General features: G+C 42.1%; 1 protein-coding gene across 1 annotated transcript in view; it reads left to right on the forward strand.

Moving 5' to 3' along the window:
• The window catches only part of lcp2a (lymphocyte cytosolic protein 2a), a 167,257-nt gene that overhangs the window by 141,129 nt on the left and 7,759 nt on the right, over positions 1-18,369 (forward strand). Inside the window, exons 16-18 of the mRNA XM_048543731.2 lie at positions 3,846-3,975; positions 15,488-15,528; positions 17,854-17,954. Of these exons, the coding sequence (XP_048399688.2) occupies positions 3,846-3,975; positions 15,488-15,528; positions 17,854-17,954 (272 nt within the window). The remainder of the gene's footprint in view (positions 1-3,845; positions 3,976-15,487; positions 15,529-17,853; positions 17,955-18,369) is intronic.

Genomic DNA, 18,369 nt, shown 5'->3' on the forward strand with positions numbered 1-18,369 from the left:
ACCTGAAGGGTTGGAGTCCAGAGCAATTGTTGTTAAAGACTGGTTCCGTGATGGTACGGAGCAGACCAGACCCCCTCAAAATATTTTACAAAGGTAGCCTAAACACTAACTTTTCCTTATTTTAAAGGCAAATTTAACATGATGTGCTCCAGATGCATTTTAACTGGTCAAACTGCTTGATTTTAAGCAAAACACAACTTATTTAAACACTACAATTAATCATAACCAAAGAAAGAAGAGTTTAGAACAATTTTATTCTATTCTGTTTGCCAATAGAATTATAGATCCAATAACTATAACCAATTAACAGTTCCAATCTCGCAATATTCCACAACCACATCCCTTGGAAAAAAGGCAAATGCAGAGAAATAGATTTTTATCTCACGTAATCTAGCAGCCCAGGAACAGAACCCCACCCCACCCCACCCCCTTCAGTTTTTGGCTGTACTTGAGAGAGGGAAAAGATAACTTCCACTTAAGTCCTCAATGGCAGCTGCTAAAAGTTAAACCTAAAATCTAGAAATCCTGGTCTGAGAGCTATCCATACCCATCCAGACTGTTTCTATTGTTCCAACTTTTTAAAAAAAATACCAAGGTCGAGTGGGTCTGGTAGACTGGTCAGCATCTTTGCCTTAAAACGCTCCTTTTCTTAAAAAAAAATGGACAAAATAACCTGTTAAAGACACAGCATCATCACAGTGATCATGCCATGTTGGTATCAATCTCAATTTGAACCAGATGACCATTTAACCAGATGTTTATTTTGATGGGTTTTGATTTGATGTTGCTAAGCAATTTAATTGTTCCAAACCAGATGTAGGTTGACTTTCCAAAGCGTGCAGTCTCCTAGGTACCGACCTATGAGTGATCTTACTCAATTTAGGCCTCGTAGGACTTGTCTGCTGTATCAAGTCTGTACACTGGCAGCAACAACGGTTTGCCAGCCTGGATCTTGAAGGAAATTTTAACTATTTAGTTGCTTGGCTTTGTTTTGGCGTTCTGCTGTGAGCTGACCTCAAGTCCCCCATTCAGGATATGTCCTAAGTATGGCTATGCAATTGTGTTCCCCAAGCTTGGTCTGGTGAGGCAATCCACTTCTTCCATCAGAATTCCTTGCAACTCATGTGGCCCACTTGCCACATTTTCCAATAATAAAGCCAGTTGTGGATCCTGTTGAGAGACTAGTTGGGCTTTAGCTAGTAGACACTTTTGTATGGTTACATCATTAATCTCACATACCAACTAGTCTCTCAACATCTCAATAAGAGTTAAACAAAGTCACATGCCTCTGCTAGTCATCTTAACTCGGTCAGAATTTTTCATACAGATTCCCTAGGTTCTTAAATTGCTGAGTAAAAACAATAGCATCTTGGAACTACAGGAGGCTTGGGGTCATGACATCCCTTAACAAAATCTGTGAGCTCTTGATAGGTTTTAGTATCTGCCTCGAAGGAAATTAGGCTCCTAATCATTGGAAAAGCTGGGTGTGTGTCTGCAAGTTGTTCAGAAGTACTCATTGGGCCAGATGAAAAGCAATATCTTTTGCCTGGAAAAAATATGCTCTTTCCACATAATTGGCCCAGTCTTTGGCAGGATCAAACAAGGCAAGCTTCCCAAGTAATGGCATGATGTCAGAAATGCTTTCCCCAACTCAAAGATAACTCTTGCAAGCAAGTTTTTTCAGGAACGCACTTTACTCTCATTGCCACTGAAATACAGAGGCCAGTATCCTGTCACCAAGTCACTCTTTAATTAGACGTGGAAAGCCCTTAACTCTAATCCAGCTTCCTCAGAGCCAGCACCCAGATTGTCAGCATATCTAACACTACTGTTTTTATCTGTCAGCCAGGGCTCCCTGATTGGACCAGATTAACATTTCAATCAGGGAACTTGTCCACCTGTCTGACCACCACTACAATGAGGATAGCAGATATCCTCCCCTGAAGGACATTAATCAGCCAGACAAATTTTTCTGACAATCAGAAATGGTTTTAAGATCTTTGAAAGATTTCTAGCTCCAGATTTTTTCATTGAATTCAAATTTCACCATCTGTTGTGGCAGGATTCAAACTCAAGTCTCCAGAATATTGACTAAATTTCTGAGTTAATAATCCAGTGATAATACAACTCGGCCTTCACCTTCCTTCTATTGCTTTATAAACCATGTTTATCTGGGATGAGCTGCATTTTAGATTGTATCTTATAAGGATTCATCAGCAATACCAATTACTGTGCTGTCTTGTTCCAAGTTTACTTTTAGGTCTCCATACTCACATATTTCAACCAGCATTTAAAGGGTATTAATAAAAGGATCTAGTGATTTGCTTGATTTCTGGACTCTTTGGATTAATTTAGCCATCTCAGAATCTTAATATTTATCAGTTTGAAATAGTTGTTGATGGTTTTTAAGACTTCTCAAATCTATCAAAAATCTCATGAATGTCCTGTTTGTAATAACATCATCTGGCTCCCATACCTGTGGAGTAATTTGTTGACTGGTTCAGCTGCAGACTTGCTGTCTAATCTTAAAGCAACTGATAAGAATCCTTTTCTCCAAACTGCCCAAACTCATGCTTGATTTAGTCCTTCCATTTGTCTGAAACTCTTGGCTAGTGCAAATTTAGAATTTTGTTTTTCTCAGCTTTTAGGCAGTTTAAATTTTCCTTCCAGTACTGAAAACATTTCTGTTCTGTTTAGCCCCACACTGACTCCCACTGTTACTGCTGTCTCTCCCCTGAGAAACAGCTCGTCTAGAATTGATATTTCTGAAAACATACAAGATCATTGGAAATTACTTTGCTGTAAATTATGTCAACAATATTTGCAACTTTTTTTGCATTGCTACTTCAGAGTTGCCATCTTTAGTGGCATCAACCTTGGATCAGGACTGCAAGGTTTTTATTTTAAGCCCATGATCAGGATCGAATCCAGTACTACCTGACAGATATGTTGTTAAGATCAATTTTCATCCATTTTAAGAACTGCTGACCAGACTCGCAAATGTTGCTTGGTCCTCTGACACACAGCCTGCAATTACTGGATTGTGATTTTCTTCACAAGCTGCTTTGGCATAGTTTGGATAACTTTGAAAGTGGATTTACTTTTTCTGACTTTCACTGCTTCCACTTCATCTGAAGAGTTGGTTTGGAAGTCTTTATCTGTCTTTTAGAAATCTACAGTCCTGGTGCTATTTTTTCTCAGGTGTGACTGTTTATCTTCTATAAAGTTGAATTTTCAATGTTTTGGGTTTCTCCAGGCTGTGTGTGGAGTGATGGCTGAATTGTTTTTACATTCAAACAACATCTGGTTTATTATATACTAAGGACCTATAAAAGATCCATGTGGCTAGGTCTTGCAGAGCTAAAACCATAATCATTCTCCCTCCAAGTCTCCCAGTCACATGTTCACTCCCCTCAACAATATGGTTGGGGGGGTGGGGGTGTGCCGAGGGTGGGGCTGTGAAATTCATCAAGGCCCAAACATTAATCCTGACATACCCAGATACCACAGGTACAAATACCAGAGGTACAGTCAGCACCTTCACATAGGAAATGCACATTTTCTAATATGTGTTCCCACATGTAAATAAAAACATTGGATTAAATATCCCTGTGAATAGGAGGTGAATTTGATTGGTTTCTCAAAGTTTTCATTCAGACAGAATGTCAAAACAGTACGACATCGTATTTGATAACTTAATTCTTCCTTACTTAGTGTATTAGGGAAAAACTACCTTCTTGTAAAGGAGATAGTTGCAATTGTCTGTGTGAATGTGTATGTGTTAGATTCCAGAATGTCAGGTCTACTTGCCAATACTGAAACCATTTTGTCTAATTCTCCTTTAGACTTTCCTCAGAGACCATTACCTCGACCAGTTGATTCTGCTTTGAATGCCAACACATTCCCATACAGAACTCCAAGGCCAGGACCTAAGCCCAGCTTCTCTGGAGGGAACCAGCTTGCCAATCCAGAAAGGTATTTTGCCAGTAGCGTTATTACATCTCACTACTAAGAGCATGTCAGAGAGAAATTATTAGCAAATTTGCTTTATTGAATCCGCCTAGTGTGGAAACAGGCCCTTCAGCCCGACAAATCCATGCCAACCCTCAGAGCATCCCACCCAGACACATCCCTCCATAACCCACCTATTCTACACATCCCTGAACACTACACGCAATTTAACAAGGCCAATTCAACTAGCCTGCACATCTTTGAACTGTGGGAGGAAACTGGAACATCTAGAGGAAACCCATGCAGACAGTCACCTGAGGTTGGAATTGAACCCAGGTCCCCTGATGCTGTGAGGCAGCAGTGCTAACCACTGTGCCACTCTTGAATTTTAAAAGATTTTGAGAACTGTAGGGTCACTGGCAAGGTGTTGCTTTTCCTTAATTGCATCTTGTAGGTAGTACATGCTGCTGCTGTTACATGTCAGTGGTGAATATGGTGCTAATCAAGCAAGCTGCTAAATCTTGTTCGGTGTCATCCTCAGTGTTTTTGGAGCTGCATTCCTCCAGACAAGTGGGAAGTATTCTATTACACTCTTGACTTGTACCTTGTAGGTGGTGACAGGCTCAGGGTGTCAGGAGGTGAGCTGCTCAGTGCAGAATTGGCTTCCATTATGCTGTTCTTGTAGCTGCAGGATGTATATGGCTGGTCCAGCAAGGTTTCTACTCAATGGTGATAATGTTGATAATTTAGTAATGGTAATGCCATTGAATATCATGGGTTGACATTTAAATCCTCTCTTTTTGGAGTGGGTCATTGCCTGGCACAAATGTTACTTTATACTTGTCAGCCCAAGCCTGGGTGTGGTCTTACTACATTAAGTCATGGAATGCTTCAGTGTCTGATGAACTTCCCCACCTATAAAGTCTACTCCGTGCCAACCAGGTTTCTCAATTAAATTAATCTCATTTGCCTGTGTTTCGCCATCTCCCCCTACACCTTTCCTATTAATGTACCTGTCCAAATGTCTTCCATTGTTGTAAATGTACCATCACTACCATTTCCTCTATCAGTTCATTTCACATACGAACCACCTTCTGCACGAAGAAGTTTCTCCTCAGGTCCCTTCGTAAATTTTTTCCTCTCACCTTAAAAATATGCCCCCTAGTTTTGAACTCCCCTACCCTAGTGGTAAAGATCTTTGCCATGCCCCTCATGATTTTATAGACCTCTAAGGTGACCCCTCAGCCGCCTCTGCTCCAGTGAATTAAGTCCCAGCATATCCTCCAGTCCTGGTAATGTCCTGCTTAATCCTTTCTGCATCCTTTCCAATTTAATAATATCTTTACTATAGCAGAGCAATCAAAACTGACAGTATTCCAAAAGTGGCCACACCAATGTCCTGTACAACCACAACAAGACATCCCAACTCCTGTCCTTAATGGTCTGAGCAATGAAGGCAACGTGCCATAGACCTTCTTTACCACCCTATCCATGACATAACAAAACTTTCAAAGAATTATGTACCTAACCCTCTAGGTTGGCAACACTTCCCAGGGCCTTACCATTAACTGTATAAGTCCTGCCCTATGCAAAACCTCATAAACTGCATCCACCAATCCTCAGCCCATTTGATCAAGGTCTCTTTTGGTGGACAAAAGTTCATTGTTGAAGCAGCTGAAAATGGTTGGACAAGGGCCATAAGACATAGGAGTGGAAGTAAGGCCATTCGGCCCATCACGTCCACTCTGCTATTTAAATCATGGCTGATGGGCACTTCAACTCCACTTCCCTGTGCACTTCCCATAGACCTTGATTCCTTGTGAGATCAAGAATTTGTCGATCTCTGCCTTGAAGGCATCCAACGTCCTGGCCTCCACTGCACTCTGCGGCAATGAATTCCACAAGCGCACCACACTCTGGCTGAAGAAATGTTGTCTCATTTTAGTTTTAAATTTACTCCCTCTAATTTTAAGGCTGTGCCCACGGGTCCTAGAAACAACTTCCTAGCATCCACCCCTTCTAAACCATACATTATCTTATAAGTTTCTATTAGATCTCCCTTCAACCTTCTAAACTCTAATGAGTACAATCCCAGGATCCTCAGCCATTCATCATACGTTAAACCTACCATTCCAGGGATCATCCATGTGAATCTCCACTGCACACGCTCCAGGGCTAGTATGTCCTTCCTGAGGTGTGGGGCCCCAAATTGGACACAGTATTCTAAATGGGGCCTAACTAGAGCTTTATACAGCCTCAGAAGCACATTGCTGCTTTTATATTCCAACCCTACCCTGAGGACCTCCTGCAGAGAAGTTCTAGGCCTGAGATAAATGTGTGGCTGTAGAACAAGTGCAGGAGGGAGGGCTTCAGATTTCTGGGACATTGGGACTGGTCTTCATGGCAGTGGGACTTGTACCTGAACTGGAATGGAGCCAGCATCCTTACAGGAGCTTTGCTAGTGCTGGTGGGAAATGTTTGAACTACCTTGGCACCTTCTGATAAGATCCAGATGCAGTGTTGAGCAGGGTAAGGTGAATGGCCAAAATTAGACAAGGTGGCAAATAAGTCAGGAAGCTGTGGAAGTTTTAGGCCAGTTAAGGGAAGGGCAGAATTGGCAAGTGTTGGATGGTATTTATATTAATGCTAGGTGCCAGGCAAACAAGGCAGGTCAGTTGAAGGCTCAAATTAAAATATGGGATATGATGACATTGCTGTCGCTGAGAGAGAAGGGCAGAATTGGCAGCTCAATGTTTCAAGATTGAGTAATTTCAGGTGAGACTAGGATGGGGGTAAAAGAGGAGGAGATGTCACAATATTGATGAGGGAATCTGTTTCAACAGTCAGGAGGGATGACATCTTAGCTCCTCAAATGAAGCTATATGGATAAAACTTAAATACCAAAAAAGGTGTAATAGCATTGCTAGGATTGTACTATGGGCCCCCAAACAGATTGAGAGAAATAGAGGAGCAGATATGTAAGCAAATTTCAGGTAATAGGGTAATATTGGTGGGGAATTTCAACTTCCCCAACATTAACTAAGGCAGTCGTTAGAAATTTTAAGAGGAGTGGAATTCCTAAATGCAGTCAGGAGAGCTATTTAAGCCAGTATATAGAAGGCCCATATGAGAGATGGTGGTCCTGGACTTAATTTTCATTAACAAAGCTGGACAAGTTGTTGAACTATTAATGGGGGAGCATTTTTCAAACAACAGTTGTATCTCCATTTGATTCAAATTGTAATGGACAAGGACAAGTATTGACCTGAGATCAAAGTTCTCAATTGGGGTTCAAAATTGCAGAAGCCCTCAGACCATAGGAAGTACATGGCAAAATTAAAAAGTAAATTAGGAGAACTAAAAGGGGATAAGAAGAACAATGTCAGTAAAAAGGGAAAATCCCAAATTGTTTTACAGCTGTTTTAAGTATAAAGGTATAATGAGGGAAAGACTAAGGCCTATTAAGGACCACAATGGCAATCTGTAAATTGTGCCAATGAATGTAGGTAGAGTTCCAAATGAATACTTTGTGCCGGTGTTCATTTGTAAGAGGGACAATACAGGTGTGAAAATCAGGATGAAAGTCTGTGATACAATTAAAGAAATTGGCATAGACAGAGAGGAGGTGGTCTAGCAGTCTGACAGTAGAAAAGTCTTAGGGCTGAGCAAAAATTATCCCAGGTTATTGAGTGAGGCAAGGGAGGAAATTGCAAGGGTGCTTATAAAAACCTATAAATCCTCAGTAGCCAAAGGAGAGGTGCTGGAAGACAGTCAAAGTAGTCTCATTATACAAGAAGGGAGAAAGGCATTCTGAAAACAGGAAACAATGGGCCAATTAGTCTAACCTTGGTGGTGGAGAAACTATTGGAAGCAATTCTGAAGGGCAGAATTAATCTGCATTTGGAGAGGCCAGGATTAATCAAGAATAGTCAGTGTGGTTTTGTTAATGGGAGGTCATGTCTGACCGACTTGATTGAATTTTTTGAAGCGGTGACCAGGTATTTTGATGGGGGCAAAGCTTTTGATGCAGTCTACCTGGTCTTTGTGTCATCTGCAGACTTAGCAACAATGCCCTCAGTTCCTTCATCCCACTTGTGAATTTAGAACATGAATCGTCAAGGTCTCAACATGGGCCCCTCCAGAACCCCATTAATCAACAACTTCGGTCCTGAAATAGATCCCTTTACCTCACTCTCTACATTCTGCCACAGCATTACCTTGGCCCAGACACCATAGACTCTTGTCTGTACAGCATCCTGTCAAAAGGCCTTCTGGAAATCCAAAAAAATCTCATCCGCTGGCTCTCCTTTGTTTAACTTATTTATTAGTTCCTCAAAGAATCCTAACAGATTTGTTGGATAAGACTTCCCCTTGAGGAAACCACGCTTACCACACTCCCCCAAGGACTCCACTGGCATGTTACATTAGCCATTTTCCTCTGAGATTTTCTGGTGGCTCCAGTGATTTCTACCTCATTCAGACCTCTGGGGTGTAATCCCCTCATGTCTTTTTTTCGCTAATTGTTAGTCACAACCAGTACACACTTGTCTCCATTCACACAGATAAGGAGAACCACCAGCTCATTTGGGACATCAAAATCCTAGGGCAGGGTAATCAGAGACCAGCACAGAAATTTCTAGAGGCCTGGTTGTCCACCAAGAAAGCCATCAGTAAACATGTAGAATTAGACCCTATATATACAGCACTGCAAAGAAAAACCAGAAATGAGGTAACAGACCCGAGTTTAAATACCAGGTAGGAAAACACAACAGCACTTCAACGGAGGCTGCACTGTTGATGTTACCCAGCAGGGTAATGAAATGTCTGCGAATGAGTGAACCAACCACAACATCCATATCCCGAGCTACAAATCTACTCAAAAACCTTATCCTGCATAAAACATTAGTTAGGCCACAGCTAGAGTTCTGTGTGCTGTTCTAGAATATCCAGTATAGGAGAGATGTATTGGCACTGGAGAGGGCGCAAAGGAAATTTTCCAGAATTTTGCCTGGGCTGGAGACTTTCAGTTCAGAGAGGTTGGACAGACTGGGATTGTTTTCCTTGGAACAAAGGAGATTGAGAGGGGCGCATGACTGAGATGTTTAAAATGTTGAGAGAGAGTGGTATAACTGCACAGAGGCCAGTATCCTGTCACCAAATCACACTTGTGCACAGTACACTGGCTGTGGCCAGTCAGTCCCCTGAACTGAGGTGATTCTAAACCCTCCGTTAATATTGGTCAGCCAGATCTTCCTGATTGGCCCAGGTTAACAACCCAAATCGAGGATCTTGTAGTCAACAAGATCCAACTAGTTTCATTATTACATCTTTCTCCCACTTGGTCTGGGGATGTAGGCATGGTCTTTCTCTGGTAGCTTTTCCTGTGATGTTTTCACGCTAGGCCCAGTTCCTCTCACTCAGACTCTAATGTGGGCACAGTGTACCAGATTGTAGCCCATCTCTTGCATCTTGAGCATCTTCTTCTGGCAGTAACAATATTGAGGCTGCATACCTCTTGGGCTCTGAGATTGCCTTGATACTAGGCAGAGGGGATGAACCTACATTTTCTGACGAATTTTCTGGCTGTTCTGAGGGGGCCAGGTATGTTGCCCTGTTTGCGAGTACAACTTTCAGGTGAACCACCTTTGTTCAGGACTACATCATCTATCTGAAGTTCGTAAGCCACAGGACCTGACATGAACCTCATACAGGGCCATTCCCACGGTTCTGGCACCAAACTTCGTCCCCTGAGTTAAATTGTCACTCTGACTTGGAGGAAGCATGTGACCAGCATCAGCGTTCCTGCTGCCATTTCACCCTCCCCACCACCAACACCACCTCATGGAAATATCAGGTTTAACCTGGTACGGTGTCTTCTCCCATTAGCCACTCTGAGGAGTTATCTCTGTTGCGTGAGGGATGGTCCTACAATCAATCACGAACCGGAACAGTTTGGTATCAACTGACAATGCAGGCCGCTTCTTTAAGCTTGACTTCAACATTTGGACCACTATCTTTCTCATTGGACCATGGATGAGATGAAGCTGTCCTTGTGTGCCGAATGTCATTTGACTTTAGTAAATACTTGAATTCCTTGCTGGAAAATGATGCCCCATTGTCCATTACTAATACTTCAAGGGGTCTGTTTACTGCAAACAATGCTTGTAACTTCTCAAATGCATGTCCTGAATTTACTGAACCGATTTGCACGTCCAAACATTTTGAATGGGCATCCACAAAGACTAGGAAATTGAAAGGACTGGTTTACTCAACATGCAATCAAGCCCAGGGTTTACCCAGATATTCCCTTGAACATGGCGACACTGCTGGTAACAATTTTTGTCCTTGTTGGCACTCTGGGCATTGCCCCACCAATGTAGCAATATTGACATCCAGCCCTGGCCACCAGACATAGCTTCTTGTGAGCATCTTCATCTTGGAAACCCCTGGACGGTCCTGGAGAAGTTCATCCAGTACCTGGCAGCCACCTTTACTTCAGATAATCACCTTTTCTCCCCACAGTAATGTACCATCCTCTACGGTGATCTGGTCTTGCCAGTTCCAGAAAGGATTAATCCTGGTTGTATACCCCGTTACCAGCAGCTATTTTAGTTTTGCTAGGACACGATCTTTTCATGTTCACAGTTTGATATCGTCAGTGGCGACTGGAAGGCTGTCCAAAAGTTTAAAACCAAACCGGTGGAGTGCCAGTCGGAGACAGCTGAGGGCATGCGCATTAACATTTGGCTTCCCAGACAGTGCTCTAACTTGTGCATGTACATGCTGAAAATAAGGGCCCATTGTTGAATTCTACCAGAAGCTATGGGTGGCACTTGTCTTCCTTCAATAGCTCTCGCAGGGGTTTGTGAGCTGTTAATGTGACAAATTCCTGTCCATAAAGATACTGATGAAACTTCCTCACACCAATGGTGACCACCAAATCTTCCTTCTATATCTGGGCATTTTTGCATTCAGCTCTGGCCAAAGTCTGGGAAGCATATGCTATTAGGCATTCCTCTCCATTGGGCCACCAGTGAGCCAACACCCGATACCGTAAGGGGAGGCATTGAATGTCAGTGCCACCTCTCACTTTGGATCAGAGGGCCAACACCTTAGCTGCATTTTCCACTTCACTACAACTACTTGGCTATGCAACTATTGCGAAGGCTGACGCTATTTCATTAGCCGGTATAAGAGTGCCAAAATGGAGGACAGGTTATGTCTGAATTTTCACTAATATTTCACTAATGCAAGGAAAGACCTGAGTTTTCCATGCAAGGGATTGGGCATTTATCTGGCTGTGAAAAGTGGATTGCTATTTAAAATCACCACAAAGGCAAACCAACCTGTCAGGCTTCAAAATCAATATGACCAGAGCTGCCCATTGGTCTGAAACTGGACTGGTTTGAGGATTTCAGAGATAGTAGTAGGAACTGCAGAAATGTTCCTCTTCAGAAGGGTTTAGGCCTGAAATGTCAGCCTTCCTGCTCCTCTGATGCTGCTTGGCCCGCTGTGTCCATCCAGCTCTGCACCTTGTTATCTCTGGTTTGAGGATTTCTTCACTCTCCAGCCTGCTGATTTCCACCTCTACTTTTGCCTGCAAGGCAAAAAGTACTAGATGGGCCTTGCAAAATGGTGGAATTGCTTCCTGGTCATCATGTAAAATCACTTTGGCGCCTTTTGATAGTCCCAAGCCCTTCCTGAAAGCCCCTGGGTATTTCATTAGGACTTCACTGATGCAGCTATTTTCTGATGGAAAAATGTTGAGCCAGTCTAGGTGAACCTTTCAACCAATTCCACTCAAGCCTCTTACCACCATCAGTAGTAACTGTACCAACTGCTTCTCAAAGGAGACTGAAACTGAAGTAATACCCTTAAACTACAACTGTTCCGCTTTGTATGTTCTCAGTTTGGCTGAGGTCTTGCACAAACTTAAGGATTGGAGTCCCGAGCAAAACTTGTTAAAGACAGGTTCTGCAACTGCAGACGCAGCTGCACTGGTATCAACCTCCACAGGAACTGAGTGACCATTTAACCAAACATTAATTTTAATTTTTTTCTGATGAAGTGTCTAGGCCCAAAGCGTCAGCTTTGGTGCTTCTAAGATGCTGCTTAGCCTGCTGTGTTCATTCAGCTCCACACTTTGTCATCTCGGATTCTGCAGCATCTGCAGTTTCCATTATCTCTGATTAATTTTAAATCAGCTGATTTGGTCGTTGCAAAGCAATTTAATTGCTCCATCTCACATGAATTTCCACGCTGGGCACTCTGTTGGGTGCCAGCCTATGAGTTTTCTTACTCAAGTCAGGCCTTGCAGGACTCATTTGTTTTCTCAAGTCCGCATATTGTCAGCAACTGCAATAGCTTGCCAGCCCAGCTCCAGAGAAACTTTTTAGCCACCTGGCCAAGACTTGGCTTTGTTCTGAGGGTCCCTCTGCTCAGGATATGCCCTGCATGAGGCTCTGCAATTGACTATAATAAAAGGTGTTCCTTGAGCTCAGTTGGACAGGTAAGGGTATCCATTTCCATTGGGAATTCCTGTAGTTCCCATGCTCCACTAGCCATATTTTCTAATGACAAAGCCAGTTATAGTACCTTTGCAGTCCATTTGGGCTTCTGTATGGTTACATCATTGATCCCACATACCAAATGGTGGCCTAGCATCTCATTCAGGGTTAACCCAAAAATCACATGCCTCTAGCAAGTTAAGATTTGTAGCTCAGGTGGACGTTCTGGATGGGAGATTGCTCACTGAGCTGGAAGGTTAGTTTTCAGACGTTTCGTCACCATTCTAGGTAACATCATCAGTGAGCCTCCGACGAAGCCTTCGTCGGAAGCTCACTGATGATGTTACCTAGAATGGTGACGAAATGTCTAAAAACTAACCTTCCAGCTCAGTGAGCAATCTCCCATCCAGAATCACATGCCTCTGCCAGTCATCTTAACCTCATCAAAAAAAAAATCAAATTCTCCCCAGTTCCCCAACAGCCAAATAGCATCTCCCTATTAGAGGGGGTTTGGGGTCATAATATTCCTTAATGAATTCCATCAACCGTTGCAAGTTTTGAGTGTCTGGTGCCTCTGGGAAAGCTAAGCCCCTTTATAGCCAAAAAATGCTGCATACATAAGCAGTCAAAAAATTACACATTGCTTTTCATTTGCCTGGAAAATATCACATTTATTCCACATATTGGGCCTAGTCTTCAATAGCAGGATTGAACAAGTAAAGCTTCCCAAACAAAGACATAATGTCAGAAATGCTTACTCCAACTCTAAGATGACTGTTGCAAGCAAATGCTCTTCAGGCACATTCTTTTAAAATCATCACCACTGGAATCAGTGCTCAGTGCTCCCGCTGAACAGGGGAGATTGTAAATCCCCTGTTAATATTGATCAGCCAGGACTTTCTGATTGGCTAGGTTAACAACCCTAATCAAGGATATTGTAGTTAACATGATCCACCTGGTTCTAATCCCTACACATTAGTAGGGTAGACTGGAAGAAATAATTCCCTTTGGGATCAATGACCGGGGTCATAGATTCAAGGTAAGAAGCAGAATATTTAGAGGAGATGTGAGGAAATACGTTTTTTACCTAGAGGGTGGTGGAATCTGGAACTCGTTGCTAGTGAGGGTGGTAGAAGCAGGAGCCCTCATAACATTTAAGAAATATTCAGATGTGCACATGTGATGCTAAGGCATACAAAGCTATAGACAAAGTGCTGGAAAATAGAAGTAGAATAGCTTGATGGTTGTTTTGACTAGCCATGCAATGGGCCAAAAGGCCTTTGTCTCTGTCTCTGCTGCAGATCTCTACGACTGTATGAACCATGATCACCTGACATCATGCTAGCCCTGATCAGCAGTCCTGACTGAAAAACAGAACTCACAATTGCAACAAGCAAGGTTGCCAACTCTGACCAGATGTGTTTCCCTGGACGTTTCATCACATGGCCTTATGCCTCCCACCATCCACCAATCAAACAGCCTTTTGCTCCTAAATGTTCAGTCTTTTATTAGCTGTTCAACAAAAATTATCTAAGAAAATGGAAAAAAAAAATCAATTATTTTTCTCTCACTCTTTATATATTTTGTCCTGGCTAGCTTTAAATAACGTCCATGCATTGTGAATTTCTGGAATCTCCAAGACATAGTCTGGAGAGTTGATAACTTGACTTTGAGCAACAGATGGATTGGACCTGCGACGTTTGTTAAACCTAAATTTTCTCTATGTATGCGTGAAGTCTAGATAGCCACAGTCCAATCATCTTTACAGAAAGAAGTGTGTAATATTTCTCATAGGAACCCTCCTAAGACAAACAGCTAATTCACATAATCAACAAGGCTCCCCAATCTGACTACCCTGAGGAATTCCTGAAGACCGCTCCTGCAGCTGAGATGAGTGACTTCCAGCAACCACAATCATCTTCCTGCAGAACAGGGAGACTCCAATCAGTAGAGAGTTTTTGCCTTGCTTCCTATTGATTCCAGTTTTGCTAGAGTTCCTTGACATCACATGCTCAAATGCCACTTTGATACTAAGGGCTGAGATTCTCACCTCACTTCTGGAATTCAGCTCTTTTTTTCCCCATGTTTGAACCAAGGCTGTAATGAGGTCAGGAGCAGAGTGGCCCTTGTGGAACCCAAACTGGGCATCGCCGAGCAGCTTGATAGCACTATTGATGACAACTTCCATCATTTTACCGATAATTGACAGTAGAATGATGGGGCAGTAGTTGGCTGCTTTTTTTTGTGTACAGCCCATACCTGGGCAATTTTCCCACATTGTCAGGTAGATGCTAGTGTTTTAAATGTATTGGAGCACCTTTGACTAAATGTGTGGCTAGTCCTGGAGGACAAGTTTGTAGGACTAATAAGAATGTTGCCGGGGTCCATAATTTTTGCAGTCACCGATAAATCTGTATTTGTGATTGTCTTCAGTCATTGTTTGATATCCCGTGGAGTGTATAGCTGAAGACTGGCAGTTGTGATGTTAGGGAATTCTGGAGGAGGCCAAGACAGACCATCTACTTGACACTTCTGGCTGAAGATTTGTTGTAAATGTTTCAGTCTACCTTTTGCTCCTGGGCTCTTGAGGATAGCGATCTTTTAATTGTCCACCACCATCAGGCTGTGGCAGGCAGCATTCCTTCTAATTTTCTATCCGGCTGAACAGGCTGTTCAAAGTCTGTGCTTGGCACTGACTTCTCTGGGACCAGAAATTTTAGTTCTCATTTATCCATTCACAAGATGCCAGTGTTGCTGGCTATTTATTACCCACACCCAATTTCCTAATGAGCAGTTAAGAGTGAACCTCAGTTCCCAGAGCATTGCTATACAATTAGTCTAGAGACAATGATACCATTAGCACATTGCCTCCCAATCCACGCTATTCTCTATGTGTACTTTGCAGACTAGTACAATTAAGCCAATCATTTTTAAAAATCATTTCCTCTTTTCAGCGTCATTGTGTCCAATTATCAGTTTGCTTGTTGCTGTCTAATTAACGGGATTTTTTCTCTCCAATTCATGACCAGTCTTTCTCCGAGTGCCTCACTGCCACCACGTTTTCAACAAGGTACAGAAATGTTTGTCAGCTTCTCTTTTTATTTTTTGCTTAAAATCCTCATTGTCTTGTCAAGAATTGATCCCTAGCTTATTCATTGGAATACTGAGGGAAGGCTGCACAAAAAATGGTTCATGTAGTCTTGAGGTGGGAGGCACTGGATAAATGAAAGCTCTTAAATTTTACAAATGCTAGGATTTAAAAAGGAATTGATTTAAATTGAATATTCAACATTTCTAACATCTATTTAAGATACAGTTCATTTGGGTGTAAACTATTACTGGATCAACATTTGGGGAAATAATTTAGCATCAAGATTTTCATGAAATACCTGTAGCAGCCATTTTATGAGGGGGAAGATTCTTAGGGATTTAATCACTGTAAAAACATAGAATTCTTTAAAAGCATATCAAAACCAATCACTACAAACAAACCTGCTTCCTTTTTAACGATCATTGAATAGAATTATAGAATTCCTACTGTGTGGAAGCAGGCCATTGGCCCATAGAATCTCTACAGTGCGGAAACAGGTCATTCAGCCCACCAAGTGCACACCAACCCTCCAAATAGCATCCCACCCAGTTGCATCCCCGTTGCTATCCCTATTACCCTGAATTTCCGTGCCTAATCTACCTAACCTACACACCCCTGAACACTATAGGCAATTTAACATTGCCAGTCCACCTAACCTGCACATCTATGGCAGGAAACCAGACCACCAGTGGAATTCCTGGCAGACTTGGGGAGAATGTGCAAATTCCACATAGGCAGTTACTCGAGGCTAGAATCAAACCCAGGTCCCTGGCACTAGAGGCAGCAATGCTAACCACTGAGTCACCATGTCACCCTAAATTCTGTTGGTCCCTGTTTAAGGTATGGATAGGCAAAAGATTGGAGCCCACTTTTGCAATTGTTTTAAAACAGTAAACATCGGAATGATCACTCAAGTATAGACCTTGATTTATTGTCCCATTGACTCTCCATCTAAAAAACATCCAGAAATTGTAGTTTATGAAGGTCCTCTTTATGCAACAACCTACATTCACAGAGCTCCTGTATTCAATCTTTATCCATCCATTTTTTGCTGGCATTGCAACTGAAGACAGAGTCAGGCTCCCTGTGAGCAAATGGCCAGTCAACGTTGTCATGACAATTATATGAATAAGAACTATTTGGAGGAAGTGTTGGAGGTGTAAGTATGAGCTAACAAAGAGCCATCACTGACTCAGGGTAGCAAGGAGAACAAATAGGTCAGAAAAACCACATCATGAGGAGTCCTTCATACAATACCTCGACACTTCACCGAGATATCGGGGAGATGGACAAATTGTGTATCTAAGGAGGAGGCAGGAAAAAGAAATAGAGGGAGTCCTCGATTTACAAACATCCAACTTAAGAACGCTTGTATTCCTAAGTGCAAACCCAAACAGAGGTGTGAGAGTGGGCAAATATTTCCTGCACTTATGAACAGCTGCATTCCATTGCCCTGCATTGTGTTCCAACTTGCATACAAATAAAATTGCAAACGGGCGGCTGAACAGAATTTGTTTGCAACCCGAGACTGCCTGTAATGAATTTTAGAAATTGATTCTTGTCAAATGGCCATCACTGTCATATTGCCATCTCCCCCTCTCTTGCCAGTTTCCTTTGAGAAGGTGGTGGTGAGTTGCTTTCTAACCTGCTGCAGTCCATGTGCTGTAGATACACTCATTGTGCTGTTAGCAAAAGAGATCAGGTTTAGGAGTGTTTATGTAGAGGAGAAAGAAGAAACCTTCCACTGATGGGAGGTTTGGTAACCAGAGCATTCAAATTTATGGTCATAACATAAACTTATAGAATTGTTTTTTTTTGCTGCACATTCAGCACATCTGCTTCATGTTGGATGTTTATGTAACACACCAGCCTCCCTTCACCTTTCTTCATCTCAATGTATTGACATATCCTTCTAATCCTCCCTTAGTGTTTTCCTAATTTTCCGTTTTTTGCATTTGTTATTGAACATTGACAGATAATTCAGAGAGGAGGTGAGATGAACATTTTTTGACATAGTGAGTCCTTATGATCTGGAATCTATTGCCTAAAAGGTTGGTGGGATTTAAAAATGAAAATTGCAGACATGAAGAGGAAAAAGTTACATTGCTATGGGATAAAAATAGGTGCGGTTATTTCAATATTTTTGTCAAAAAAAAGCAGAACAGGCACTGTGGGGTGAATGGTTTCCTTCTGTATTGTATGATCCCATGAGAAACATCTGAGCAGTTGTGATTTGCATCAGTTTAATAGTTGTCCTGAGATATCACTGCAGTGAGAGCAACTGAATTTGTTTTGTGTACACAGAAAACAAGCAATCTTTTTCAAGAGGTCCAAGTGACCCCAGACCGCCTTTGCCTTTACCAGTTAATAAAGGGCGACCAATTCCGCCAGCACCACAGGAACAGGTAGGGAAACACTACACTTCATTAATGGTCATTCTATTACATTCTTACATTTATTGTGTTCACTATTTTCTCCAAATAGCAGCAGTTACCAGCCCTTTATCACATACTTCCAACAGCTGGGTCACCTAAAAGATAATGGCCCATATCTTATGGTAGTCAAAGGGTCAGAGAATGGACGTACCTTGAAAGACATACATCAAGAGCTCTAGCAAGACCCAATGCACTGATGTAAAAGAATTTCCTGGGAAATATAAACATCTGATAAACAATTATCCTGTATCTGGAATCCTCTGTAAAGATCCTAGCTGCTACTCTCAATTTGAGCACAAGGCTTCAGAGGGTTCTGACTGACTTACCCAGATAATGAGCCATGAAATATAAGGGAGATTTAAGACTATTTCTAACTCCTAAGTGG

This window comes from Stegostoma tigrinum, chromosome 13 (assembly GCF_030684315.1).
Source record: "Stegostoma tigrinum isolate sSteTig4 chromosome 13, sSteTig4.hap1, whole genome shotgun sequence".
NCBI lineage: Eukaryota > Metazoa > Chordata > Chondrichthyes > Orectolobiformes > Stegostomatidae > Stegostoma > Stegostoma tigrinum.